The following is a 27,770-nucleotide window of genomic DNA, read 5'->3' as shown; positions in this document are numbered from 1 at the left end:
ATACTCAGCATGTCTTTCTAACAGAGATTTGAAGCACCTCTGCAGAGCAAAATCTGTCTGTTAGACATCTGTCTCTATGGAATTCACACAGCTAGGCCTTTATAGTAAAAAGCCTCAGATACTCAAAGCATATGAACGTGCTAAAAATACTCAGAGCTTAAGTAGCAAGTTAAAAAAATCACAAAGCTTCAATTTCAGCATTTTCCACTGTTAAAATACAGCTAATATTCCCTAACACAAAAGAGGGAACCTTAGTGGAACTTTGGTTGGAACACCTTATATTGGTTTGCGCTCTCATTTTCATGAATACATTTCAAAGTGTCAACTGACTTTGCACTTTCTCTTAGGTGGCTGTATGTTTTTTATCGTTTATTAAAGGACTATTACGTGTTCAGACAGAGACCTGTTTAGGTAACATCATTAAGTATAATTTAAGTGTAATAATCTGGATTGCTCCTATAACTTTCACCCAAATATGAATCTGAACTTTTTTTTAAAATTCACATCACATCCACTTTAAGTGATATAACACAAATTATACACTGCTCATGAAGTAAAAAGATTAACTAGGACAACACTCAGTGATAGCTTTGGTTTAATTGTAAGACCATTCTTTACATTGGCTGGTGTCATATACATGATATTTTACATGCCCAGTTTTATACAACACAAACAAAAAGTATTCATGTAAAACTATGGTTTACTAGAATAAATCAATGAAATATAAGAACCAAGGCACACTAAATGATGGGATCTGGTTTATACTAACTAATAAGAACAGAAAAGGCTCCTTTTAATTCATTTATTCGAGAAACAGATTCATAACGATAAAAACAGAACAGAACTCGAACAGAAAAACATATGTAATCTGCATATTTCAGAAAATGATGGTGTCAGATAAGGACCCAACAAATCAAATCAGTAAAAACATTTTGACATCATTGTTGAACATACTAAAATATATCTTTCAGTTCATCTATAAGTTAATGCTACATTTACACTGAACAGATTGAGTCCTCTCAGCGCCTGTCAGCGAGGGTTGAGCCGCTTCTGTGCTGTGGATCTGTCTGTGTGCTGATCTGTGCTCTGAGCAGCACTGACCTCTCCTGAGCCCAGCTCTCCACCTGAAAACACAACATTTCATTAATTTAAGGACTTCATTTAAGTCAAGCCTGTAAGACATTTGACATCTGCCATTCCACAGAGAATTCACTGATCACACAGATACTCAGTATGAATTGTAAGAACTCTCACAATTACCTGCTTGTGACTCTGTCTTGAGCTTGCCTGCAATTTTGGCAAAGAACTTGAGGGTGAGACACGCTCCTGTCTCCCTGTCACATATGCCACCTTTGCAGTTGCAGGTCTTGCGGCACTCAACACCCCAGGTCCCGTACAAGCAGTCTGCAAAGAAAAATAAACTAATTTAAGGGAGATCTGGCTATTTTCCTAAAAGAAAGTAGAGATTGTCGACTGTTACAGCCCTCTATTTCAGTGTCACTGATCCATATTTACACTAAACATACTAATATTTTATGATCAGTATAGAGGGGGCTATTCACACAAATAATACAAATCAATAGTTGCAGGAACATTGATTTTTTGATGTAACTTAAAGCCTCTCATGGGTGAATGTTTAGGCTCATAATTAAAGCAACATCTGCATGTCTGCAAATGTATTTAGTCCAATGTTGCTATTTTTGATCTAAAAAAAAGAACCTTAAATATTGTAAAAACACAATGGGGTTTGGTGCAGTAGGGCATCACATATTCAAAATGCAGCATACAGGAACGTGAAAGTGTTGGGTGTTATCCTACCTTTGCAGATGCCATACTCGTCTCCATAGTCGTCTTCATCCTTGTAGAACTCGCAGAATAATCCTGGTCCGCACTTCACCCCGTGCATCCCAGACACGGTGCGGTAACAGTGTTCCCCTCTGCCGGCCGCACACACCTGGCAACAGCCGCAGTCATCCAGGACGGTCCGTGTGCAGCGCTGCGTCCCGCCGCACCGTTCCGCGTTGCATCTGTCCGGACAGTTCACCGCGTACTTGACATTGTTGCCCCACGCCTCTGCATCATGCACGAGAAGTGAAGACAAGACTGTGAGGAGGAGGAAAGACATAGCTGGATGCAGGGAGAGCGCGCGGTGGGCTGCTGTGTTGGCGATGGAGAGAGACAGAATCGCGGAGCGCCTCCTGGAGACTTGTGCAGAGTGACCTGTGGTGCATCAGGTTGTCTGGTTATCAGCGATGAACAACTTTGTTTTGCACATGACTTACCCCCGTCAATTTCCTCATTCCGGTGTTGTCGTCCTTTTAGGTCAGTCAGCCCCCTTTTTAGAAATCCGGCTTGGAAGTGGGATTTACTCTGCACCGCCATCCAGCAATTGAAATGCGTGTGACCTGATGTCACAAGTTATCTTTGGTTTGTTATTGTCTCAGTGAGTTAGTGACGACACCCCCAAACATCCCATTGCATCAGGTTTGTCGTGACTGGCTGAGATTTGAAGGATTAAATATCATGTTGAATGTTTCAGTCAAAACATTTAATGATTGCAGGATGTAGGATGTAGGATAGGAAATAAAATGTACACTTAAAACCATAATTTCAAATGTACATTTGTGACTCAATTAAATTGTCTTAAAGGCTCATGCGGTCACGTGTTGCTACGAAAGAGGAAAAAAGGCCACTGAAAAAAATGTGCAATATTTTTTTTGTATTCTGAGATTAAAGGCAACATTTTGAGAAAAAAGTCAGGATTCGGACTAAAATCTCAGAATTATGAGATGATAGTCAGGATTCTGACTTTGTTCTTATTATTCTGAGATTATAGTCAGGATTCTGACTCTGTTCTTATTATTCTGAGATTATAGTCAGGATTCTGACTCTGTTCTTATTATTCTGAGATTATAGTCAGGATTAACTTTATGTTTATTATTCTGAGATTATAGTCAGGATTAATTTTTTGCTTATTATTCTGAGATTATAGTCAGGATTTTGACTTTTTTCTTATTATTCTGAGATTATAGTCAGGATTTTGACTTTTTTCTTATTATTCTGAGATTAAAGTCAGGATTCTGACTTTGTTATTATTATTCTGAGATTATAGTTAGGATTAACTCTATGTTTATTATTCTCAGATTATAGTCAGGATTAACTTTTTGCTTATTATTCTGAGATTATAGTCAGGATTTTGACTTTGTTCCTATTATTCTGAGATTATAGTCAGTACTCTGATTTTGTTCTTATTATTCTGAGATTATAGTCAGTACTCTGATTTTGTTCTTATTATTCTGAGATTATAGTCAGTACTCGCTCTGCTGTTACATTGTTCCCTTCTTGTCAATGTCACACCTCGGTTATGGCTCAAATGCTGGCTCAGTGGTCGGGCAAGATGGTCACACCATTCTTCCTCTGTGACATTTACACTGACGGCGAGACATTACATGAACTTTAATTCCCGCCTTGACATGGCATTGTAAAAAAACTTGTAACTATGTTTCCTTTACTGAAAGGCCATCTAAAGGCATCCCATCATTTTCTTAACTGGAAGTACATTCAAAAATGCACTTAGTGAAGATTTCTCCTCTAGAAAGGCACTAATTCATTACTTTTCTTCTCTGGGAAAAAACCCTAAAAGGTACCTTTACACAATGTTTCCTTTTTTATCTCATCTGGGGAGTTTGATACGGCAATAGGGCACCTCTGCAGCACTTTTCTTTTCTTTTTTTGTTTTCTTTTAAGAGTAGGAGCAGCAGAGTGCAGTCCTTAAATCCACCAGAACAGGCTAAAAATAGAGCTTGCCATCAAAAGCAACATGTAACAGCAGTGCAAACTACTATTTGAATCTATGGAGTATCAAAGGATAGGGAAATAATCTTTCTTTGTTGTTTTTTTGTCTTCTTTTTCTAAATGTATCAACTTTTAAATAAGAAAATTAGTTCTTGTTAAGCTAATTAAATGACAGGGACATTTTATAATCATATAAGAGACAATTCCTTGTTGTATTACACAACCAGAGGGGATTCCAACAACTTTGACTTGCATAATTGATATGAAAATGGTGAAAAATTGAATCACCTGAGGCTAAGCTATCATGACTTTTAATCCTCACAGTCACAGTCCAAAGATCCTACATTTCCCATAATGCAACATCAACAAGGATTTTTTTCATCATGCTTTACAGAGCACTGTTCAGAATCAAAGGGGACATCATGCATTTTTAAAGAGTGAAATAAGTGGATTTCCACTTTTAAAAGCTATTTCAAACGCATCTGTGTGACATAAAAAGAGAAACCGCACTGAATTAAATGTTGTTTTGTTACATAAGATTGTGTCAATCAAATTATTTAAATGATTTTATTGTACAAAAATCCAACAGACACCTTAGTTTGATTACTTATCTATTTATCTATCTATCTATCAGATAGAAGTGTACATAGTGTGTATACATCTGTAATAGTTGCCATATTTGATTTTATTTCACTTTAGTTTGTTTTATTCTATTTTATTTTATTCCATTTTATTTTATTATATTCTATTTTACCTTTGTCATTGCTATTGTTATTGTTATTATATTTTTTAACTATGTTAGTACATTGCTGTATTCCCCTGTCCCGTGTTGTAAGCTGCTGTAACAAAAGAATTTCCCCCAATGGGGAACCAATAAAGTATATCTTTTTTTCCAAGATTTGTTTTTTCTTGGCAAAACGCAAGCTTTACAATACAGGTCTAGTATTTCAAACATATTTTCATATTTTAAACATAGTCATATGAAAGCATATATATACACATACAAAAATAAAAATATAAAAAATTAGAATATATACATACATAAAATGAAATAATAACTATATATATATACTGTATATACATACATACATACATACATACATACATACATACATACATACATACATACATACATACATACGTGCATACGTGCATACGTGCAAACACACACACAAATAAATGTGAAAGATGATAATTTTAAATAAAATAATTGTATATATGTACTTCTAATGAGTAAACAGGTAAGTAGCTGAATAAGGCAATGAATATAACAATAATAATCTATAAAGTATATCTTATCTTATCTTATCTTATCTTATCTTATCTTATCTTATCTTATCTTATCTATCTTATCTTATCTTATCTTATGGTTTTGATGTTTGCAGTCTTGTTAATGGCTGCAGTTCATACTCCCAGACACAAGGCGGCGCTACTGGCTGTCAACAGTGTTTATGAACCAAACAGGCGAAGTAGAAGAGGAAAGCAGAGAAGGTTGATATGATATTCACGTCCAAGGGAGACCTCACTGGGACGGGACAGGTAACGCAAACCATAAACCAGCGGAGGTTTACTGGCAAGGTAACTCACATGCCTGCAGTGTTTTTTATTACCACAATACCTACCTCGAAATGTTGTTAGGACGTGAACGAGTCACGGTAGTGTTTCTCTTGGTGCTGTCAGCCAACCAGTGGAGGGGCTTGGTCGGGTTTTTGACAGCCATGGAGCAGACTAGCAACTGCACTGCAGCCAGCGTTAGCTCAGCTGTCAACGCAGATGCAGAATAATATGACCGGTGTTTGTGAATGACACGGTGGAGGGAGGCTACGTTTCAAATTCACATATTCGGTTGTTTATGTCGGTTGATAATATATTAATAGCTTCACCCTAACGGTGAGCTAACCGCCGCCACACTGTGATAAACATGTAGGCGCTACAAAACGTTGACAGATGCTGCCAAGTGGGAAGGCAGAGGGCTACGCTGGACTGAACCGTTAACTGTGAAATAATTTGATGATGCTATCATCTCATTTCTCCTGCATTTAACCTTAAAACTTAAAACACAAGGTATTTTGGCTCACATTCTTTCCCCCCAAGCTTGTCGAGATAATACATTTGCAATCTATTCTCTGATTAAGGTGAATCAATAGCCGTTGAGGTCTAGGCAAAGCAAGGCAAGGCAGCTTTGTTTGTATAGAGCATTTCATACACAAGGGCAACTCACTGTGCTTTACATTAAAACATTAAAAGCATTGGAAACATTCAGACAGGCATAAAGGACACAATTACAATGACAAATATAATAAAACAGAAAAGAAAAGGAAAATTAGAAATATATTAAAAATTACATTAAAATTTTAATTTAAAGTGGGTTAAAATGAGCTAAGACAGGAAGGCAGCGGCAAATAAAAAAGTCTTAATCTTTGATTTAAAAGAGGTGAGAGTTGGAGCAGACCTACAGCTTTCAGGGAGTGTGTTCCAGACATGTAGTGCATAATGACTAAACGCTGCTTCACCATGTTTCGTTCTGACTCTAGGGACTGAAAGCAGACCAGTACCTGATGACCTCAGAGGTCGAGGTGGTTCATAAAGTAGTAGCAGATCAGCAATGTATTTTGGGCCTAAACCATTCAGTGCTTTATAAACCATCAGCAGGATTTTAAAGTCTATTTTCTGACAGACAGGAAGCCATTGTAGAGATCTAAGAACTGGAGTGATGTGGTCTACTTTTTTGGTCCTTGTCAGGACTCGAGCAGCAGCATTCTGTATGAGCTGCAGCCGTCTGATGGATTTTTTAGGGAGTCCTGTAAAGACCCCGGTACAGTAGTCTAGTCTGCTAAAGATAAATGCATGGATGAGTTTTTCTGCATCCTGCTGAGACATAAGTCCTTTAATCCTAGTGTTTGATCAGTTCTCATCTATGCATCCATTGTGTTGTGATTTATTGTACAGCAGTCAAAACCTCCTCCAACTCAGTCTGCTTTACTTTTCAAGCGAAATGTAACACCTCCAAACCGGTCCGAGGTCAGCCTGAAGGGTCTCCTGTCGTCACGAGAGACAGAAGGGTCAAAGGTCATCCAGGTGACAGGACTACCTTGGCTGACTTAAGGCAGTGTGATTTAGGAGGGTAAGGGTCCTCCAAAATAGAGCTCCTTACAGGGGTGTAGATTGAGGGCATTCATCCCTCATGATGATTCTAAGGGCCCATGACTGACAGGGGGCTTAAAAATAATAATGAAAAGAAATACAAATCATTATTTATATTTTATTCAGAATAAGGTAATTAAAAACGGCCCCATTGTCTTCAATAAACGTATATCAGAGATCTCTACTTTATTTGGGCAAATTAATATTAATGTTAGCATTATTGAAGGGGGTCTGTAGGAATCTCTCTTTTTTCTCTATATCTTTGCTATTACAAAAGCCTATAAAAACAAAGCTATAGCTAAGCTACATAAGCTACAGCCTATAGTCTGTTTTGGATGCTGAGCAGGTTGAAACATTGAGTGATTTAGTCTGTTTTAATGTCACAGAGATTACTCAAATAATACCTTCAAATCAGATATTTGGATGCTGACTGACAGCAGTTGCACAGGGTTCTTGTGGCCTTTGGTGATGGGGCCAAATGTGATATTTTTTCATGGGGCCCAAAATCCCTGGCGGCGCCCCTGCCTGCAGCACACATAGAAATTGTTATCATATTATCAAATAGAAGTATCAATCAGCTTTTGTTTTAACACTTTGAATTAAAAATGTTTGAGACTTAGTGGAAAAAACAAGGAGTTATAGCCACATCAAATTTTGGGGTCAGACATTTTTGTTACAATTTTTTTTTTAACTTTTGTTATAGCTCATAGGAAACATACACAAACAAACAAATAAACAAATAAAAAAAGAGAAAACATCCCTGCTAGCCCCTTACTCTCCTGTAAAAAGATTGATAATCAAGAAAAATAACAAAAAAGTATGAACAGATAAATAGTAAGAAGGGAAAAAAGAAAACAAAGATAATAGTAATTGATTTAAATCAACCATTATGTATTTAATACTCATTTGTTCATAAATTATCAACTGATGTACTTAGGTAAAATAAACAATACTTCCTCCCAAAGTTTAAATTACATATTTTCAATTTCCCTATTTTTGTTCCAACAAATCCAGACTTAAAATATGTGAAATTCTAAGTCTACATGTCTGCTTCAAAATGTGACCCAGTTTCAGTCAGCACTCTCTGATCTGGCTGACATTTACTTTTCTTGTTATCACACAGGGAGCCGCATGTATTCAAAGTCAGCCACCGATCCTGATTTCACTGGTTTAATTTAGTCGCAAGACCGACACATGAGCCCTTTATGTTTTTATTTTTACTTAATAGCTTACTGGCAAGATCCTGGTCTTGACTTGTCATCTGTAATTAATAACGAGTAATACAATATGTTTTATGTCTGAGTATATTTATAAACACTCTAAATGGACTGCCCTCGTGAGGTAAGAGCTGGAGAAAGTCTGAATCTAGCTGAGTGAGAAGAAAAACAGAGAGCGGAACCCATGAGGTGTCCTGGATGTTCATTTCCCTCAATTTCAGAGGAGCATTTCTGGTGGTTGCTTGCTGGTGGTTGTCTGACTGAAGAGCCTATTACTATATCAATGCTAGGTGTTATTTTGGGCCAAAGTGGAAACCATATAGCCTCTCAGGCCTCAGGCAAGGCAAGACGGATGAGGCTCTGTGACTGTGGAGTATGATCTGAGTGGCATGCTACCGCTTGTAACTAGCATTCTCTCACACCTCTGACATTTCGTGCTGTTCTTATGCATGTTTTTAATCTTAAAAAACATTCTAAGTCACGACCCAGGAGTGTATAGATTGGTGTCCTGCCACTGAACAGCTGATCTAACCGGCCAGTTAAACTCAGACCTGATGATTTGCTATTTCAAACTCTGTTACCTTGGGGTCGTTATAGCACATTATGGAATTGTGCTTGTGTAATGACAGAGATAGTTTCAGTTGCACCATTCCATTTTTAATGCACCATATTACTTTCATTGCATTTCTATATGGGGCCTAGTGGTGATCAAATCCACTCTTTCACATGGTTTGCGATTTATGGGGTGTTATTAATGCGTTGACAATGTCATGGAATTGATTTTACCTTAAAATCACCCATTGATATATGATTACTGTGTTTTCCATATTGCGACTGTCATGGTCTAGGGTTTTGGTCAATTTTAGCTAACCAGCAGATGGCTGAAACATTGCTAAAGACACAAATTATCCATTGACATTTCCATTACCAATTTAAAACCAGTGTGCAAATATGCACAGCATTGTGATTAGTACATCATGTCCCAAAAAGTCTGCAGCAAGCTTTGAATAAGAAACCATAAGCACATAAAAGATCATTGTTATATAATTATTAAATGATATGATTTTTTTTCAATCTTTGCTTCTATGTCAAAACAAAAATAGTTTACAAGATGGGTTATTTAAATCAAGCCATATAAACTGCTCAAAAACAAGATGGCATATCCCTTTCAACAAGCACAAATCATCAGCCTTTTTATAAACAAAAGCTGGTATAAATAAACTCTTATTTGTGTGTTTACGTGTGTGTGTGTGTGTGTGTGTGTGTGGGGGGGGGGGGGGTTAGTCTTTATTGGGTAGGACAGCTTTGGGAAATATGGGGAGAGAGAGGGGGATAACATGCACCAAATCTTGTTAGGACCAAGAATCAATCCCAGGACCGGTTTGATGAAGACTATAACCTTTGTCCATGGGCTGCCTGCTCTGCCAACTGAGCAAAGGTGCGCAATTAACAAGCTTTAATCATAGACTGCATAAAATATGGACGTAGTATCCGTGATGTCACCCATCTGTTTCTGAAGCGCTGTTTTAAGGCCAATCGTTGCTGGCAGCCATATTGCTGCCATTGAGTGTTTGTGACGTAAAGAGGCGGGCTTTGAGCCTCTTAGCAAACAGCTGCAGTGTTCCCGCCTGCCAATCAAGTCAGCTGTGCCTCTCATTTGAAGACTCGTAATCTCAATATCTTAGAAACTGCCCCATTAGAAAAAGATTCACCCCCTTATTAACAAGCTTTAACATGTCGGCCTTATGGAAGTTAATAGAAGTGTCAGAAATAGACAGCAACATAGCTATTTGCAATGCTTGCGAAGCACTGCTAATGCAAGAAGCAAAACACTATTCCGTTATCACTACAAATTTAGTCATGCATTTCAAGAGCCAAACTGTTTGAACGCAAAAGCATTAGGGATGTAACGATACACTCAACCCACAACTAGAATCCTGATATCTGATTCACGATACGATTCACTCACGATTCTCTAATGATTTTCAAGAAAACTGGATTGAAATCAAAATTTTAATAACTATTATTTTATTTCAATTCTCAGATATGCACAGTTGCAATATATATTTTTCTCTTATATTTCTTTGTAAACAAAGAAATCCTTTTTCATTTTTAAGGTGTGTTGTAACTCAAATAAAACCACGGCACACTTTTTTTCAGTATCTTCTAAACTAAAAATGACCGCACAAAAATACCTTGCTGGAAAATTTCAGAACAATTATAGAGAAATGGAAAGTGAACGATTCCCAAATGAAAGTATTAAATATTAAAACAAATAAGGTAAATCTTTTTTAATTAGGGATGTAAATTTCATGTATTCTCCTTGATCGATTTTTGGAAATGTTAACGATCAATTATCAATTAATCATTAAAGGTGACATATCATGCAAAATCGACTTTTTAATGGTTCTTTACCTGAAATATGTGTCCCTGGCATGTCTACAAACCCCCCGAGAATGAAAAAAATCCATTCTGCCCCTGTTTTGATTTCTACACCTTTCTGTAAATGTGTGTGAAACGAGCCGTTTCAGACTTCCGTGTTTTTGTGACGTAACAACAATATCCGGTCTGTCACGGAGTCAGAGCTCGGAGCTTGTTCAGCCCATAGACTGTATAAAATACAACTCAACTTCTCCGTTTTTCATTACCTGCACACGTGTGCTAACAAGGAGCTTAGGAGGGAGGCGTGCTAGTTGTAGGCTGTCTTAATAAACACAAAGGTCGGTTTTACTCCCCACGTCTGCAGATTTGAAGATCTAGTGGATGATTTTTATTTGTCATGGATAAGTGTTAGCGCTAATTAGCATAGCCACATAGCTACATGTTCATAGCTGTAGCTGTAGCTGTAGCTGTGTACCAAGACACACATCGACATACTGACAAATAAAACAACAAGAAACGCTAAATCTATGACCAATCGTTCAGAAAGGTCCTGCTGCAGGCGCCTCTCCGTCAGGATCAGATTCTGGATCAGATTCAGAGGGTTGAAGTAACGTGATCTCTGAGCAGCCGTGTATATTCAGCCAACATGTAAACATTAGATCAACATGCTGGAGAGCCGAGGCACATCCACTTCCTGAGGGGGCGTGGTCAGAGAGAAAACAGAGTGTTCTGAGGAGGACTGAAGAAGAGGGTTCTTCAGGCATGCCAAAATCTGATTTCAAAGTGTTTTTTTGAGCACAAACTTTAAAGATATGTTTTGGGGACCTCTTAGACCAATATATATTGATGAAAAAAGCGTGATATGTCACCTTTAAAGAAACGTAAAAAGTTTTCCATGTGAAAAAAAATGCCAAATGCATTATTTCCCCCCTGAATCAAATTTTCCTTCATGACACAATGTATATAACTGATGGTATTAACAGCTACCAATCATATTGTGGTGTTCAAAATGTTAAACATGCTGAATATCAACGTGAGGAGCAGGCTTATAAAATAATCTCAGCAGACGCATGGTCATATGTGAAGACTCAGACTTCAACATTTGGATTTTCGTTCAGAACAACTGAACAGAATTATATCTTATACTCACAGTGTCCAGTTTTCTGTCTACTCGTTCTTACTGAGAATATTAAGCATGTGAACGCCGCCATGTGTCAACCGGGAGCGCAACCGAGTCATAATCAGTCCAGCAGAGGAGAAAGAAAACGCTTGTAGAGACCTGTCAGCTGATTCACATCGAAACATGCTTTAAACTAAAAATACCTCCACTCAGCGAGTGACGAGAGAGCAGCGCAAGAGACTTAATGATGTTGAAAAAGCAGAGTATAATGCAGATAGCGCCCACTACTGTTTAACATGGTATCTCAATAAAAATTATGTTGAATCGATTTTAATCCACCCTTATTTGTATCGATCTATTACCGATTTGCGATATATAGTTACATCCCTAATATCGGCTAAAATGAATGTTAAAAGTCCAATATTGTGCTTCCCTAGTTAAAGTAGTGTTACACAGGGCAGGTGTCAACACTATATCTAACACCACCAGGTGCCTTTAAACATAGAATTAGTTATCTATTATTATTTAATAGGTGTCTATATTGATAGACACCTGGTAATGGTGATTAAACACCTGGTGGTAACACTAATGAGCCAGTCTATTGCTTCCAGCTGTTACCCATCTAAACTCTATTGCTCCAATGCTCTCTGCTTCAGTGATCAGCTTAACAACGTTTCAACTCAGACACTGATAACGTCACGTTTTAACCTGCTCTGCTTCTGACAACTGTTTGAGCTCCGGCTGACAGCGCTGTCTGCTGCACTCCTGAAGAGAAGCTCAGTGATGCGCTGGGAATGTATAACCTATTACGAACAGGATGTCTGTTTTTTTTTTTTTTGACTGTGTATAAAGCGATGTTTCATAACTCAAGTGGGATAAAAAGGCATTTGCATGTGAGTATTGGTAAAGTATAAGACTTATCAAGGGTGGTGCAGGAGTTTAGCACTGATATGGTTGTCAAAGTACGTCTTGAGTCAGATGACAAACCATTCAGATTATTATTTATGTGAAGGGGGGCTGCAAACGATAGCAAAATCTTTCTTCCACAAGACACTTACTCATATTTGATGAGAGAACAGCCAAATCACATCAAATGTGATCTCAAGATGCTTTAAAAACATAGCAGGTCTAAACCATATATGTTATCTTATTGACAAAGACCCAACATCAAGACAGGATAAGATCCAGTCCCCTCTTACTGACAGGACTCTGTCTTATCTCATCTTAATCCACCGTGAGCAGAGCACTTTGCAGAATTTAGCTAGTTACAGCAGCAAGGAAAATGGTCCTTTTAACAGGCAGAAACCTCGAGCAGAACCAGACTCGTGTTAGACAGCCATCTACCTCGACCGAGTTGCGATAGAGGGAGATGAAGAGAGAAAGATGACAGTGGTGGGACAGATAGTAGCTGCTGTTGCAGCTGGAGTGTGGCACGTCCGCAGCAGGCGGTCTACGGCAGCGAATCAGAGGAACCTACGAGACAAGGGAGCTCAAGGACCCAGAAAGGTCTATGGTTAGTATTAGTAACCTTAATGGGACAGGGAGAGTTAATGTATGTGATAGGCTGAGAGAGGAGAGAGATAGGATCCCAATGTGTCAGTCCCCCCGGCAGTCTAAGCCTATAGCAGCATAACTGGAATATGAATGAAATATCAGAGGGGTCAGATTGTTGTGACTTGTGCCCGTTTGTCCTTCTTTTCTCGCCATAATGACTTCTGAATGATAGGGATTTTGATACATCTCCTTTTCATTGCAAAACCAACAAGGCATACGTCTTCTTATCAGTGTGGGAGTGTTGATTAGCCATTAGCATAGGATGAGCTGACCCATTTCTGTGATACCGACTGGGCTTATGCCACTAGCCTGGATGTATTTTATGTTGGAGCAGTGCCATCGCTACAGGAGAAACCTGACACTTACAGTGAATATCCTTGGCAGGAGAGGCATCAGAAGATTGGTTTTTGGCTGCAAATGTTGCCTCTAAATGAATCATGTCATTATGTTAATCAAATGTGAGGGACTGTTATTTGTGAATTTAATCATCTGCAAACATAAAGGCCTTGTTTCTCTCTATTAATCATGCTTTTCTCTGTTTTTTTTTAGGTGGACATGAGAGTGTAGATATAATGCTCAGACATGGTGCCCTGTCAGACCCATGTGTTGCTGAAGTGGCAGGAGCACTTTAACAGCTCCTGGGCTTCAGAGGACAGTGTACAGACAGCCAGGAGGGATGGAGCTGCCGAGCTCTACAACAAGCTCCTCCACAACAAGGAGGTGGTGACTCTCGCTCAACCTGTTCAAGAGCTCGTCGGCCCACGCCTGCCAGACTTTGAGTGCGAGTCCAGTGCCTCAGCGGAGAAGGAAGAGTACCTGTCATCCCTGCTTCACAGTCAGCGATGGCTCACTCACCGCATGCTGACACAAACTTCCTACACCCTCAGCCTCCACCACAGGCTGGTGGTCCTCCAAAGGATCTACTACGCGCTCCATAGCAAATACCATGACAAGTTCAGGGTGCAGCTCCCCTCCCAGTCCACAGACAGCGGAACTGAATGTGGGCAACTCGAGCTGGCCTCAGAGCCCTGCATGCCGGGCGCTGCATCCAAAGTTAAATCTGGTACAGATGTTCTGATAGAAATGGGCGTGAGGACAGGTTTGAGTCTGCTCTTCTCGTTGCTGCAGCAGAACTGGAGGTACGCGGCCTCAGTGCATCCAGAATCGGTGCTTTGCAATGACGTGCTTGCAACGGCCTCGTCTGTGCTGGCGTCTCTCCCGCCACTCTCCTTAGCCAATGAGAACAAGATCCCATCTGTTGGGCTGGACTGCCTGGCACAGGTGGCCGACTTCCTGAAGAAGACGTCAGTGAGCAGCGGGGCTGGCGGGGCAGACCCGACCGGGCGGAGGTTAGCACTGGAGCTGCTCCTCGGCCTGGCCATGCAAAGAGGCTCTCTGAAGTTTCTACTGGAGTGGGTGGAGGTTGCTTTGGCTGCTTCCATGTCCTCATCCACCTCTACACTGTCTTCCTCCTCCTCCTCACTGAGCTCTCAGTCAGCTGGTGTGGGCTTTGATGTGGTCCATCAAACCCTTCTTCAAATGAGGCAATATTCGGTACGTAATGTTTTTTCAAGTTTTATGTTGTTTTGGAAGATCCTTTCTTTTACTTTATTTGCCATTAACTGTTATTTACAGCACCAATGATTTTATACTGTGTCCTGTGTCCACTAATCCCTCTTTTGAGCTGGCAGCACCCACAACCTCAATTTCAAAGCACTATCACCGGTTGCTAGGTTGAGAAAGTTGTTGTCACATTCGAGGAAAGACTGGAGGAGGACCCAAGTGCAGACAAAAAAAACCCAAACAAAATAACAAGAGGTACAAACAAAACTACTGATACGTCTAAAAAAAATGAATCCAAAAAGTCCAAAATAACACAGGGAACACGAGGAAGACTGACCCAGAAAACACACGAAAGACAGACAAAGATACAACATAGGACAAGGGAAACAGAAGCTGTTTTCAAAACCGCCTACTATACTAGTAGTATGTGAAAGACCAAAATCTGCAGTATGTCAAAACTACCTGGATGTCCTGCTGATTTGGGAAAATTTCTCAGTGTGCAGCAGACCAGTCTCCCTGGCGTACTGTTTCCCACAATGCACAGCGCTAACGTCCCGCTTCTATGTTTTTTTTACGGGGTACTTAGTTTTTAGTCGCTGTCAAAATTATTAAATTCCATATAAACCACTTCTTCGATTTTTAAATCATGAGTGGATGCTAAAGAAGCGATTTCGCAATCAGCTTGGCCGTTGTTTACTTCCGCTTTCTGAAACCGGAAATCCAACGATGCCTGACCCAGCATACTGTATATTGCAAATTGAACAGAACAGTCATACTACATACTAAATTGAAATGCAGTAGGTAGTACAGTATGTCGTACGTAATCAAAAAGGAGGGAAACACACAAGGGCAGGAAGTAACAGGACTAAACTTAGAAACACAAGACAATACAAAAAGGACTACAACACAAGACATGGATAAACTAAACACAAGGAAGACATAGGATAACTTATAACTGAATAAACACGAGGAGGAACCAAGGCATGAAACACAAGGAAAAACAAAACTTCAGATCAACTCATGACAGTTGTCCAGCAGCACTTCTGCCTCCCTTGGTAGTGAATGTTAAGTCATCTGTATCCCTCATATTTGCTGTCAATTAAGAACATTTCACAAAAGACAGTACAAACACTCTAAAGGAATCTCGGCATTAGCAGCCACTCTGGAACTGGAAATTGTGACCTTGAAAAAACAAGTATCGGTGCATGTGTCTTAGTCCCGCCCCTTCAAAAACACCTGACAACAAGTGTGTATTTCTGTTTGGACGCTCTGAAAATGCTGAAAACTGTATTGCATTGGTTATGTATAGAAAGCAGGTGCTGCCAGCACAATAAGTGCTGTTAGTGGACACAGGCCTTCATTAGACTGCCCCTTAGGCATTTAACTAGCCCAATCACCCAATGTAAGGATTTTTCCCCCCAGGAATTGAACGTATTCTCTGATATAATGGCATCATTAAAAATCTAAAAACATTCTGTAAGAGGAGTTCAGATATTTTACAGCACAGCACACTGGAAATATGCCTTGTGGTTTCCCCACTTTCAGCCTGGCATGTTAGGTTTTTGTCATGTTATGTTGCATTCATGTATTTCCACTTGCAGGAGTGGTTAGTTCAGAAATAATTTGAGGTAACTTACATAAAACATGTATGAACATTCTGATGAATGAGGCCCATTGTCTGCAGAGCAGGAAAATGGCTCCCTGCTGCAGGCTGTCCTTATTTGTACGGACTCATTTGGAGCTCAGAGTGATGCATTCGTGTGCAGACAAGGATTATGATTGAGTCAGTCTACTTGCTCTCTCCTGATATGCATATTGAGTCATCCTTCAGCCACTAATCAGCCCTGCAATATTACTGGAGAGTTACAACCAGGGATGTGTGTGTTTCCAAAATCCTCTTTATTGATGTTGCCTGCGAACCACAACCTTCATGTGATTTATGGATTTGTAAGAACAATAAAGATCCATATCTCAGGACTTGGATCTCGACTATTTTGCCCCTCTGTTTTCCCTGGCTCCCCCCTCTTCTAAATCATGCAGTAACATGTCTCTGTTTTGTGAAGAGAGGCTGTTTTCATTCTGCTTTAATTTCTGCTTTAGACAGAAAATGTGCAAAAAAGAAAGTCAGGTCACGCACACACGCAGTGATTGTTACTGGTTGCACTAAAAACAGACACAAGATTAGACCTTGATCTTCTTTCCGCAGGGTTTCCGTGGGGACCCCGTCAATACTCAGGTGCTAAAAAAGGATGCTGATGGACTCTGTCGTCTCTCTCAGGCTGCTCTCTGCCTGTTTGAGGAGGTAGGAGAAATTTCAGTCACGGACTGTAACATTAAGGCACAATTAAGAACTTGTCCACTTTATGGTAACTGATTTTCTGGAGCTCATCTTTCCCTTCTTTTTTATTTTTGACAGATTTGCAACCTGGCGTCCTACTGCCTGTGCTCCTGCAGCACGGATGCAGCCTCTCCGGGTACAGATAGTGACACAGTGATGGTGTATGTGTGGGGCAGCAACAGCAGCCACCAGCTGGCAGAAGGAACTCTGGAGAAAATCCTGCTGCCAAAGCTGACCCAGGGCTTCAGTGACGCCCAAATGGTACGACTACCTATGAGATTTTTCTGATCTTTTTTTGTCAATACAGTAAAATATTCACATTTAAAAAAAATCTTAAAGGGGACATATCACGCTTTTTTCATCAATATATATTGGTCTAAGAGGTCCCCAAAACATGTCTTTAAAGTTTATGCTCAAAAAAACACTTTGAAATCAGATTTTGGCATGCCTGAAGATCCCTCTTCTTCAGCAGTCCTCAGAACACTCTGTTTTCCCTCTGACCACGCCCCCTCCGGAAGTGGATGTGCCTCGGCTCTCCAGCACGTTGATCTAATGTTTACATGTTGGCTGAATATACACGGCTGCTCAGAGATCACGTTACTTCAACCCTCTGAATCTGATCCAGAATCTGATCCTGACGGAGAGGCGCCTGTAGCAGGACCTTTCTGAAGGATTGGTCATAGATTAAGTGTTTCTTGTTGTTTTATTTATCAGTATGTCGACGTGTGTCTTGGTACACAGCTACAGCTACAGCTACAGCTATGAACATGTAGCTATGTGGCTATGCTAATTAGCGCTAGCACTTATCCATGACAAATAAAAATCATCCACTAGATCTTCAAATCTGCAGACGTGGGGAGTAAAACCGACCTCTACCAGAAAGGCAGCGGGACCTTTCTAAAGGATTGGTCACAGATTCTGTGTTTCTTGTTGTTTTATTTGTCAGTATGTTGACGTGTGTCTTGCTACACAGCTACAGCTACGACATGTAGCTATGCTAACTAGCGCTAGCACTTATCCATGATAAATAAAAATCATCCACTAGATCTTCAAATCTGCAGACGTGGGGAGTAAAACCGACCTTTGTGTTTATTAAGACAGCCTACAACTAGCATGCCTCCCTCCTAAGCTCCTTGTTAGCACACATTTGTGCAGGTAATGAAAAACGGAGGAGGGATTCAGTATTATTTTATACAGTCTATGGGCTGAACAAGCTCCGAGCTCTGACTCCGTGACAGACCGGATATTGTTGTTACGTAACAAAAACACGGAAGTCTGAAACGGCTCGTTTCACACACATTTACAGAAAGGTGGAGAAATCAAAACAGGGGCAGAATGGATTCTTTTCATTCTCGGGGGGTTTGTAGACATGCCAGGGACACATATTTCAGGTAAAGAACCATTAAAAAGTCAATTTTGCATGATATGTCACCTTTAAGATAGACAGCACACTAGAAAATTGGATTTGATTTAATTTGAGTTTACTTGATTTGGACGATAAACATTTGTCAACATTTCAACAGTTTGCCTCAATGTAAATATGCTGGAATTAGCACAATAGCTATTCTGTAGTCCTAAAGCAGGTACCTACATAAAACAAAAAACCAGTTTGAAAACTACAGGATGTCACAAGACAGTTCACAGGACACTATTCAAAATGACTTACAAACAAATTTGACTCACAAACAAACAATGGATCCGGATGAGAGGAGCAATATTCTGAGATTAAAGTCATACATTTGTGAAAAAAAAGTCATATATTTGTGAGAAGAAAAATGTTTGTTAGAGAACCTCATCGCTCCCTACTGTCTCACATCAGATGCTGCTGCCGTATAGTATGTCTGCCGTCTTTGACCTTGTTAAATTGTACCTTTCAATCAGATTAAGCATTTGTCTATCATGGTGAACAACTTACTCGTACGCTTAATATCACGCACCAGCAACACGTTCTGTGGAATTACAACAACACCAGGTTTGAACTACATCACAGGTCATCTTTGTGCAGTTTGCTCCAGTGTTGTGTTTTATTGTGGTGGAGCTGAACCCTAAGCATCTCTAGTCAGCTGATCCCAGCTGTGCTCCATGCATTGAATGGAGAGGGGAAATCTCTTACCATCTTATTATGGAGTTCACTCGTGACATATGTGACAAATTTCACAGTTTGTAACCAGCTTACCTCCTGCTGCAAGCATAAAAAGAACTGCCTGTGCATTATAAATAAATAAATAAATCTTCTGTTATGTGTAGTGGCACAGGATGTTCCAAAGTGAAGCAACAGGATTTCTATAAATACTATTTTCCGAGTTTGTTAGTTGTAAAATTGCCGCTATTTTTCTCACAAATTTGTGACCCTAATCCCAGAATATTTATCTTCTCCTGCAGCTCTGTTTTTTAATACGCCTTTTTATTAATCAGACTTTATATATAATTAAAGAATATGTGTGTTTCAGAATTAAAAAATAATAATATATACAGTTGTGCACATGTTCAGCTAAAACATACTGCACATACACCACACATCTCAACTGCCTGTTTGTGTAATTTAGTCGTTTCACTGTGGCTACATCCATAAAGACAGCATCAGAGTGGCTTCTATATTAAAGATGTGTGTACTATTTTTAATACAAATAGCTTTGAAACAAGCCTAAGATTGAGATAGATTTGTCACAGAATAATAACAATAATAATAGTAACAATAATAATAATCATTTTATTTGTAGAGCACTTTTCAAAAACCAAGTTAAAGTGCTTTACATGGGCAGCAAAATAAAGCAGGCAGATCATAAAAACACGCAAGTCAAGATAAAGAAATAAAACATATTTTAAAATACATAAAATTCTCCTAAAATAACTCTAAAGGAATACAATTATTTTTAAATATATTTCTTAAGACGGTTAAAAGAATCATTTTGTGACATTATAAAACCCTTTTTAAATGATCACAATAAATGTACATACAGAAAGATCAAATTAAAAAAAACATTTCATCTTATCTCAACATTTCAGCATCACTCGTCTGTTCTATTGAACTTATTCAACAATGTGGGTTGGAAAAGTTGAAAAGACGCCTGAAACCTGTTTTAAAACATGTTCCCTGAACGTAATCATGACATATTCTTAGTGATCCAATTTCTACTTCCTACTTCCCTGTTGTAGATTGAGGCAGGCCAGTACTGTACCTTCTCAGTGTCTGCGGATGGTTCAGTGAAAGCATGTGGAAAAGGCAGCTACGGTCGCCTGGGCCTCGGGGACTCAAACAACCAGTCCATGCCCAAGAAACTTGTACTGGAGCCGCACAGGAACATGAAGAAAGTGTCCTCCTCAAAGGGCTCTGATGGTCACACTTTAGCCATCACTGTAGAGGGAGAGGTAAGAAGTTGAAAATCTACTCCTACATATCTCAGAAAGTAGGCCGTTTGATTTATACTTTCCCCTGAATCTGTCTGATTTGGTTTTCTGAAGTCTCAAGGAGAGATCGATCAGCTTGCAGAGGGGGTCAGAGATTATAATTTACAGATGATGTTTTCTTCTTCTTTCAGGTGTTCAGCTGGGGTGATGGAGAATATGGGAAACTGGGCCATGGAAATAGTGCTACACAGAAATACCCCAAAATCATACAAGGGCCACTGCTGGGCAAGGTAAGCATGCAGAAAACACTAGGTGCTTACATACTGCCATTTCAAGGCAGGATATTTACGCCGGCAATATGTAGCTCACAGGGGCATAAAGTCGTTCTGCCTCTGACCATCCCTTGGAGGTAGTGACAGAGGCGGAATGGGGAATAGAAGGTTGCAATTTGTAGTATTTCAGCGGGCAGGGCAGAACAGTGCGAGTGTGTGTATATGGAGCTCCTACTTTGTTTTAATAAGCCGTGCCTCACACACTTCTGGGACATCAATATTGCGCTGTTTTGGGATGCAATGTGCAAGCACGAAGGCTTTGTGAAGGCTGAACTCCATTCCAGATCTGTTGTGGAATTGCAGTGTGTAAGAGGCTTGTTACTGGAGGAAGAAATGGATGTGAAATTCATAGTGGGAGTGGGAGAGTCTAATATTATTCTTAGGCATTATAACCAAACAACATTTGATTCAATGTTATATTTCATTTGTGTGATTTCTCTTCCAGGTTGTTGTTTGTGTGTCTGCTGGGTACAGACACAGTGCTGCTGTGACTCATGATGGAGAGCTCTATACGTGGGGAGAGGGAGATTTCGGCAGACTCGGTACAAACTCTATTTCTCAACTCTGTTGTCTCAAAAATGTCAGTGAAAACTCACCTCTGGTATTTAAGAAACAACCGCTGTTGTCCTGTGTGTCTCCCCTGATCAGGTCACAGTGACAGTCAGAGTCGGAATGTGCCCACACTAGTGAAGGACATCAGTGGTGTGGGTCAGGTGGCCTGTGGCAGCTCCCACACGATCGCTGTGGCACAGGATGGACGAACTGTGTGGTCCTTTGGAGGAGGGGACAATGGTATGTTTGGTGTTTTTTCAAGCTTGAGAAATTAGGAATGTCTTGTGTAAGTAATGCTAATACTCAGGCATGACTCATCCTTCAGGTAAACTGGGTCATGGAGACACCAACCGTGTGTATCGCCCAAAGGTCATCGAGGCTCTGCATGGATTCATCATCAGGAAAGTGTGTGCAGGCAGCCAGTCATCTCTGGCCCTTACCTCTGCAGGACAGGTGAGATGACCCATTTTGCGGCCAGGCATGGATTTCCAAAATAAAAAGCAGGCCTACTATGATATTTATTCTGGATCTACTTAAAGCTAGGGTTGGTAGTCACGGAAAACTAGCATGAATTTGAATGTAGCATTTCCTCAGGACTCCGTTTAACCCAACCCATAACGACGCCCCCCCGCAGGGCCCCGCTCACGTGCACGAGCGTCGCTGATTTGCAACCATATAATCGTGACTGATTTAAAACTGGTCCTCAGCACATCGTTTGTGTTTTGCACGACGTCAACTCATGTCTAACTCAGCGTTAAGAAAACACCAAAACATTATCATAGTGAAAGTTAAAAACACAAACAAACATGGCTGCTGTTAGTTCTCAGAACTGTAATGCTAGCATTATCCAGTTGTACTGTAAAAGCTATAATACTACATCTAAATTTTCTCTAGGACTTGTCGTACATTTCTTTGCTTGTCAGAGCCCCCGGGTGAGAGCTTTTTAGACTCTGAGCTGGACTACAGTCCTGAGCAAAGCACCTCACCGGGTCAGAGGGGACAGGCCCGAGGTTGAGCGAGAGGGGCAGTAAATAGAGTCAGGGGAAGTAGAGTCAGGGGACGGGGAGTGCACGCCGGGGAAATGTACATGCAGGAGGCAGGCAGAACGTCAGGACAGGATCTGATTGGTTTCATAAATTGGACCCTGAAGTCGGTGATTGGTTGGTGTTTTCCCAGGTTTACTCCGGCTGTAGATAGCAGCTTTTTTCGCTCTTTTTTAAAAACACATTATGTATTGATTGCCATCGGGACTTAAAGATCATTTTAACCAGTATAACAAAAAGTGTATCTAAATCTGACTACCAACCCCAGCTTTAAGACTGACCATAAGGTAGTTTGATGAAATAAAGGGAAATATGTAAATGGCTAACAAACTTTTGACTTGCTTAATCTAATTTAATTAGGTTTTTTTACTCTTTGCAGAATACAATGCTTTTATTTTGAAGGCACATACTGCCACCACCTTATCAATGTTGATTATCTGTCTTTATCAGCTCTTAATATGTTTTTTTAATGTACATTTTGTATTTCTCGACACATTTAAACACAGTAAGAACAAGAAAAGGGGGAATAAATAACTAAGTGGATAGTTCTGTGTGTTTATTTTTGTTTATTTATCTCATTTCTCTAGGTGTTTGCATGGGGCTGTGGCTCATGTTTAGGTTGTGGCTCCTCTGAAACAACCTCCCTAAGACCCAGGTTCATAGAAGACCTGAGTATCACCAAAATCATTGATATCTCATGTGGAGACAGCCACTGTCTGGCTCTGTCACATGGTAAGAAAAAAAAGTAGCACTTTCAGATAATTAGTGTAAAGGAACCATTGCTGTAATATTTGAATATTTCCTAACTGCACTGTCATCTCTCTTCAGAAAATGAAGTGTATGCTTGGGGCAACAACACCATGGGCCAGTGTGGACAGGGCCACACCTCAACACCAATCACCAAACCCAAGAAAGTGCTCGGTTTAGAGGGGGTGTCCATCCAACAAATCACTGCTGGCACTTCTCACAGCCTAGCTTGGACTGCAGTCCCAACGGATAGGTGCGGCCTCAGATTGTCTGAAATAAATCCAAGCTTTCACCTCATAATCTAATCTACTTTCAGCTCAGTGAGCAAAACCTTTTCCTCCACACTGTAAAAAAAACATTTGATCTGACAAGAAGTGGCTGCTCTGTCTTGCAAGATTTCAGTGTTCAGCATTATTCTATACTGCTGATCTGCTCTTTTTCCCCGCACTGTCAAATCTGTGGATATGCCATTCTTGTTCTGACACAATTGTGCTGGCATAGCTCTTTTTAAGTGACTTAGCTGTTTTTTTGTTCCAGGCAACTGGTGGCATGGCACAGGCCCTTTTGTGTCGACTTGGAAGAGAGTACGTTCGCCTACCTGCGCAACTTCCTTGAGAGTTACTGTGATGGCATTGGGAACGACACACCTCCTGCTCCATTCTTATCCAAAAGGTACATTATTAAAGGAACACTTGCAGATTTTAAGGGGTGCATATCACAGTTTTATCATGATATGGTATCATGTTATGTCTTTTGACAACCTTAGGATGGTTATCAGATTGAATTACACACAAAAATATGATTTCCTTGTTTCCTATTTAACACTGATTAGCTGTTATGAGTTGCATATATATTCTAATCCCATTGCATCATAATTAAGAAGAGGAATTCCCTTTCCTTATTCACTCTCCGCTTCACTAACCCTCCTCATTGACTTTTTCTATGTATCTCTCAGGGACCACCATCAGTTTCTCTTGCTGTGCATGAAGCTGCTATCCATCCACCTGTCACTGGCCCACGCTGGAGGCACTGGGGCGATGGTTTTGGGGGCTCAGGGGAGACCCCTCAGAAACCTGCTCTTCAGACTCATAGATACAAATATGCCAGACTCCATACAACAGGTGAACTAACAAGTCTGTTCCTTACTAATGCTGTGCTTTTATTATAACAACAAGTGGTTGCAGGAATTGGCTGTTACTCACTTGAGTTAAACCAAGATAAAAAAAACTGTTTTGTAAATATGGCGGATGTTTGGTTGTTAAAGCACACATGTTCTGCTGTATTCTTCTTATTCAATGCTTATATCTGTCTTATTACATTGTTATTACTTTTCTGTCCACCTTTAGGCAGTTCTAAACACTCTTTCCATTGGCGCATCCCTGCTGCTGCCTCCACTGAGGGAAAGAACAGAACTGCTGCTCTCCCTCCTTCCTCAGGGCCCTCAGAGCTTAAATGCCCTCTCCAAAGGACAGGTACGCAGAGCTCTTTGTGACGAGTTAGGTTGCAGTATTGCTTGATATCCTTGGCAGATGGAGCTCTTTGGCTTTTGTGTGTTTTTTAAAGAGTTTACACACTTCCATAATTACATTCAGACATCAAGCAGCAAACTTCCTTTGCGGCTTGCTGTCCTTATTTAAACTGTGGCTTTGATTCAGACAGTTGGCTGGAAAATAAATGGATGGAATAAGCTAACAAACAGTGAGTTTGTCTGAACTGCAGCACCAACTTGAAGTGTTGCTAGGCAATATGGGTTGAAGACTGCTTGAATGCTGTGAAAATCTGTGGCTGTGAAATGATTATTCCTCCTCAGAAGATCTTACAATAAGATGATAAAGTTGTGTCTTCTTTCCTCTGTGTCTTTTAAAGCGTCTGCAGTTGGACATGGTCCTCAGCAGCCTTCAGGATCAGAGCCATGTAGCTTCTCTACTGGGCTACAGCAATTTTGGGGAGGTGACAGTCCTGGGACCCCCTCTGACACCTGCGATGTCTGTCAGGGCGGCTTCTTCATCCAGCTCTGTTGATGCTTATGATCCTCTGCACTTAGCAGAGGTGCTGCTCAGGACTCTCCTCCTCAGCATAGGCTTTTACACGGTACGGAGAAGAGGAGCAAGTGCAACCCTTGAATTGTCTCATTTTTAAAATCATAGTTTTCTTTGTTTTCAAATTTTTTACGCATTTATGTTAAATTAGAGTGATTTTCCTCTACCTCCACATGCTTTATGTTTTTCTTGTGTGTGAACACAGGAGCGAGCGTTTGGGGAATTGGAGAAAAACAGTGATAAGCAGCTGTCAACAGATAGCCAAGGACAATCTGATCCTCCCTGTCACTTCCACCAGCTGTTGTCTGGACTTCACAAACACTTGCTCGCCCACTGCTACATCCATTCCAGCACTGAGGTACCACACAGGATCAGCTCTTTACCATGCAAAGAAACGCAATTATAAATAAGTGATCAGCTCTCATGTATTTTTGAGTTCAACTGTACTCAGTGACCTCCTGTTGGAAGATACATATATATTTTATTCCTGTTGCTCTGTAGGATGACAGCAGTGTGACGCTGCTCCGTGAGCACCTTTACCTGCTGCTTCCATGTGCTGCTGAAACACTCAGGAGATCCACCAAACTGTTGAAGGACAGCTCCCTGGATAAACAAATCATCAAGAAGCTGCACAGTAAGAGGAATAACTGTCGTCAAAGATCTTGATCACATTTGAATCAGGAAGTTTAATTGAATTCCATCCTCTGTCCATCTGTATCTCACAGTTATTTTAATCTGTCATTCTGATTCCGCTCTCTCGTCTCAACTCTTGTCCCAGTGGTGTTGTACAACTCAGTGGCAGGCAACCTGCTGAGCCAGGTTATGTACTCCTTGCTGCTGCTGCCCCTGGCCACAGTTCAACCTCTCTTGAGTCATTTACTGTCCTTGTTGGAGCACCTCAATGATTTCAACAGGCTGCTGCCAGAGACAGGCCTCCTGGAGGAACAGGAGCTTGGGGTGGAGGCTCAGAAAACCTCAGCAGGTGAGTGGAGTTTCATCTACCCACAAGACTCCTTGATTATTTTAGTAAATTATCATTAAAGTAATGCCACATAAATAGCTTTCCAAAGTCTACAGTAATTCAACGATGACTTTGAATCTTCCTTGCAGATAAAAGTGAAGAAAACACTTGCCATGGACAGCAGCAACAGGAGGAGTGCCGGTGGGTTTGGCTGTTGGATCTGGAGCGGTCGGTAGCGTTGGCAGTCGGCCGTTGCCTCGGTGGTATGCTGCAGGGTCCCCCGCCCTCACTTCAGGAGAAACTGTCAGAGTTCTGGCTGTCAAATGTCCTCCTCAGAAATGGCCTGGAGACAGACTACGAACAGCTGAGTAGGAATACAGACAACTTGCCCTCCATGCTTTCGTATATGCCACTGTTTCTGATTCCCAGATTACTGATGCACCCGTGTGTCCACATTCTGTTTTTTAAAGAGTAATACAACCAATAAGTTAATATCTGTAATTTTTTTGTTTTGCCTGACATGATTCACTGTCTTGTAGACTCTTGCATGGCATGGCTGACTGAGGTGGTGCTGCTGGGCAGTACTGATGCCAGGCTGGCAGAGCTCAGCCTGAACGAGGATACCAGAACTTTACTTGAACTTGCTCTGGGATCCTCCAGAGGGGCAGCAGGGTGCCTGTGGCAGAAGATGGAGGAGTATGCACACAGTAAAGGTAATGTTTGTGTTCATATGGCTTGTATTAAGTAGTGTATTTTGAAAAGAGACATTTTTGGCACAGAGAGTTATGTTTAAGGATTGTAAAAAATACCCTTTAAGTTGTGTGTGTGTGTGTGTGTGAGTATGTGTCTGTCTCTGCACTTATTGGAAAGAGCGCACATTAAACAGAGACGGGCTTGGTGACGTCTCAGGCTGGAGTTTTTGGGCCTGCCAGTGTCCTTGTCTTCTGGCATCCCAAGATCAGATCCATACCATAAGCAGTATCATGATTCATGGAGACAAGGGAAAACAACTCGCCATCTCCAAGCTTTCTGTTCCAATAGAAATCTCCAATTCACTGTATCAGCAAAAACATTGATGTTTTATTATGAGTGGGAGCACTGCTGTGAGTCTCTGTTTTAGTGTAAAAAAGAAAGGAATTTTGCCCATCTTACTATCTTACTACTGCAGGCTCTAAATATCAGGAGAGTACTGCACCACTGACTTCAGTCTTTAGACTACGTTTTTGTTGATCTAAGGTGCTTATGCATTCTGCTTCCTCAAGATAGCGATGCGCCACATTTGCGCCTGACTACACCCATGGGCCCTAATGTGGGCCTAAGTTCAGTTACTATTTGCACGTGTGTGCTGGGCATTAAAATGATGATTGCATCAGGTAGAAAATAACAATAGCATTTGCACGGCACGCCAAGATGCTTTGCGCTGAATGTATGATAGGAATTTCTGATTTGTGTGGCTTTGTCTCAATATGTGGTGTTTTTCTGGGTGCAGAGTGGGAGAGTGGAGGCTCTTCAGGAGACTGTTTGCTGCAGACTGTCTGTCGCTGCAGCCTGGCAGCTCTTCTGAAACATACTGGGCTGCAGAATGAGGCCTGCTGGCAGGACAGGTCAGTAAAAGGAAATGTTATTTTTTACTGA

The 27,770-nt window shown here is 40.6% G+C and overlaps 2 protein-coding genes across 8 annotated transcripts in view; one reads left to right on the top strand and one right to left on the bottom strand.

The window, feature by feature from the left end:
- Window positions 1-578: 578 nt before the first annotated feature.
- On the bottom strand, window positions 579-2,518 carry esm1 (endothelial cell-specific molecule 1). Of its 2 annotated transcripts, XM_034709993.1 has the most exons (4): window positions 2,283-2,518; window positions 1,819-2,073; window positions 1,261-1,404; window positions 579-1,124 (listed from the first exon to the last, which is right to left on the bottom strand). In XM_034709993.1, the coding sequence occupies exons 1-4, from the start codon at window positions 2,380-2,382 to the stop codon at window positions 1,030-1,032; spliced, it is 594 nt and encodes a 197-aa protein (XP_034565884.1). In that variant the 5' UTR covers window positions 2,383-2,518; the 3' UTR covers window positions 579-1,029. The 2 variants fall into 2 exon arrangements, with proteins under 2 accessions (XP_034565884.1, XP_034565886.1); XM_034709995.1 differs by having other exon boundaries at window positions 1,819-2,374.
- A 2,769-nt stretch (window positions 2,519-5,287) lies between these two features.
- The window catches only part of LOC117831337 (probable E3 ubiquitin-protein ligase HERC1), a 58,306-nt gene continuing 35,823 nt past the window's right edge, over window positions 5,288-27,770 (top strand). For all 6 annotated transcript variants that reach the window (XM_034709992.1, XM_034709989.1, XM_034709991.1 and 3 more), the window contains exons 1-21: window positions 5,288-5,373; window positions 13,762-14,766; window positions 16,982-17,077; window positions 17,192-17,374; window positions 20,270-20,482; window positions 20,653-20,751; window positions 21,239-21,335; window positions 21,442-21,585; window positions 21,671-21,798; window positions 22,976-23,120; window positions 23,217-23,388; window positions 23,673-23,807; window positions 24,091-24,256; window positions 24,482-24,607; window positions 25,002-25,226; window positions 25,380-25,532; window positions 25,676-25,808; window positions 25,953-26,156; window positions 26,285-26,503; window positions 26,675-26,848; window positions 27,625-27,739. In XM_034709992.1, the coding sequence (XP_034565883.1) occupies window positions 13,795-14,766; window positions 16,982-17,077; window positions 17,192-17,374; window positions 20,270-20,482; window positions 20,653-20,751; window positions 21,239-21,335; window positions 21,442-21,585; window positions 21,671-21,798; window positions 22,976-23,120; window positions 23,217-23,388; window positions 23,673-23,807; window positions 24,091-24,256; window positions 24,482-24,607; window positions 25,002-25,226; window positions 25,380-25,532; window positions 25,676-25,808; window positions 25,953-26,156; window positions 26,285-26,503; window positions 26,675-26,848; window positions 27,625-27,739 (3,899 nt within the window). In that variant the 5' untranslated portion in view covers window positions 5,288-5,373; window positions 13,762-13,794. The remainder of the gene's footprint in view (window positions 5,374-13,761; window positions 14,767-16,981; window positions 17,078-17,191; window positions 17,375-20,269; window positions 20,483-20,652; window positions 20,752-21,238; window positions 21,336-21,441; window positions 21,586-21,670; window positions 21,799-22,975; window positions 23,121-23,216; window positions 23,389-23,672; window positions 23,808-24,090; window positions 24,257-24,481; window positions 24,608-25,001; window positions 25,227-25,379; window positions 25,533-25,675; window positions 25,809-25,952; window positions 26,157-26,284; window positions 26,504-26,674; window positions 26,849-27,624; window positions 27,740-27,770) is intronic.

This window comes from Notolabrus celidotus, chromosome 19 (assembly GCF_009762535.1).
Source record: "Notolabrus celidotus isolate fNotCel1 chromosome 19, fNotCel1.pri, whole genome shotgun sequence".
NCBI lineage: Eukaryota > Metazoa > Chordata > Actinopteri > Labriformes > Labridae > Notolabrus > Notolabrus celidotus.
This window is presented reverse-complemented; position numbering and strand designations above follow the sequence as displayed.

Coding starts and splice junctions, on each gene's coding strand:
- esm1 (XM_034709993.1), bottom strand. CDS start 2,382: ATGGCGGTGCAGAGTAAATCCCACTTCCAAGCCGGATTTCTAAAAAGG. Junction 2,074..2,282: donor GAATGAGGAAATTGACGGGG/GTAAGTCATGTG, acceptor TGCATGATGCAG/AGGCGTGGGGCAACAATGTC. Junction 1,405..1,818: donor CGAGTATGGCATCTGCAAAG/GTAGGATAACAC, acceptor TTTTCTTTGCAG/ACTGCTTGTACGGGACCTGG.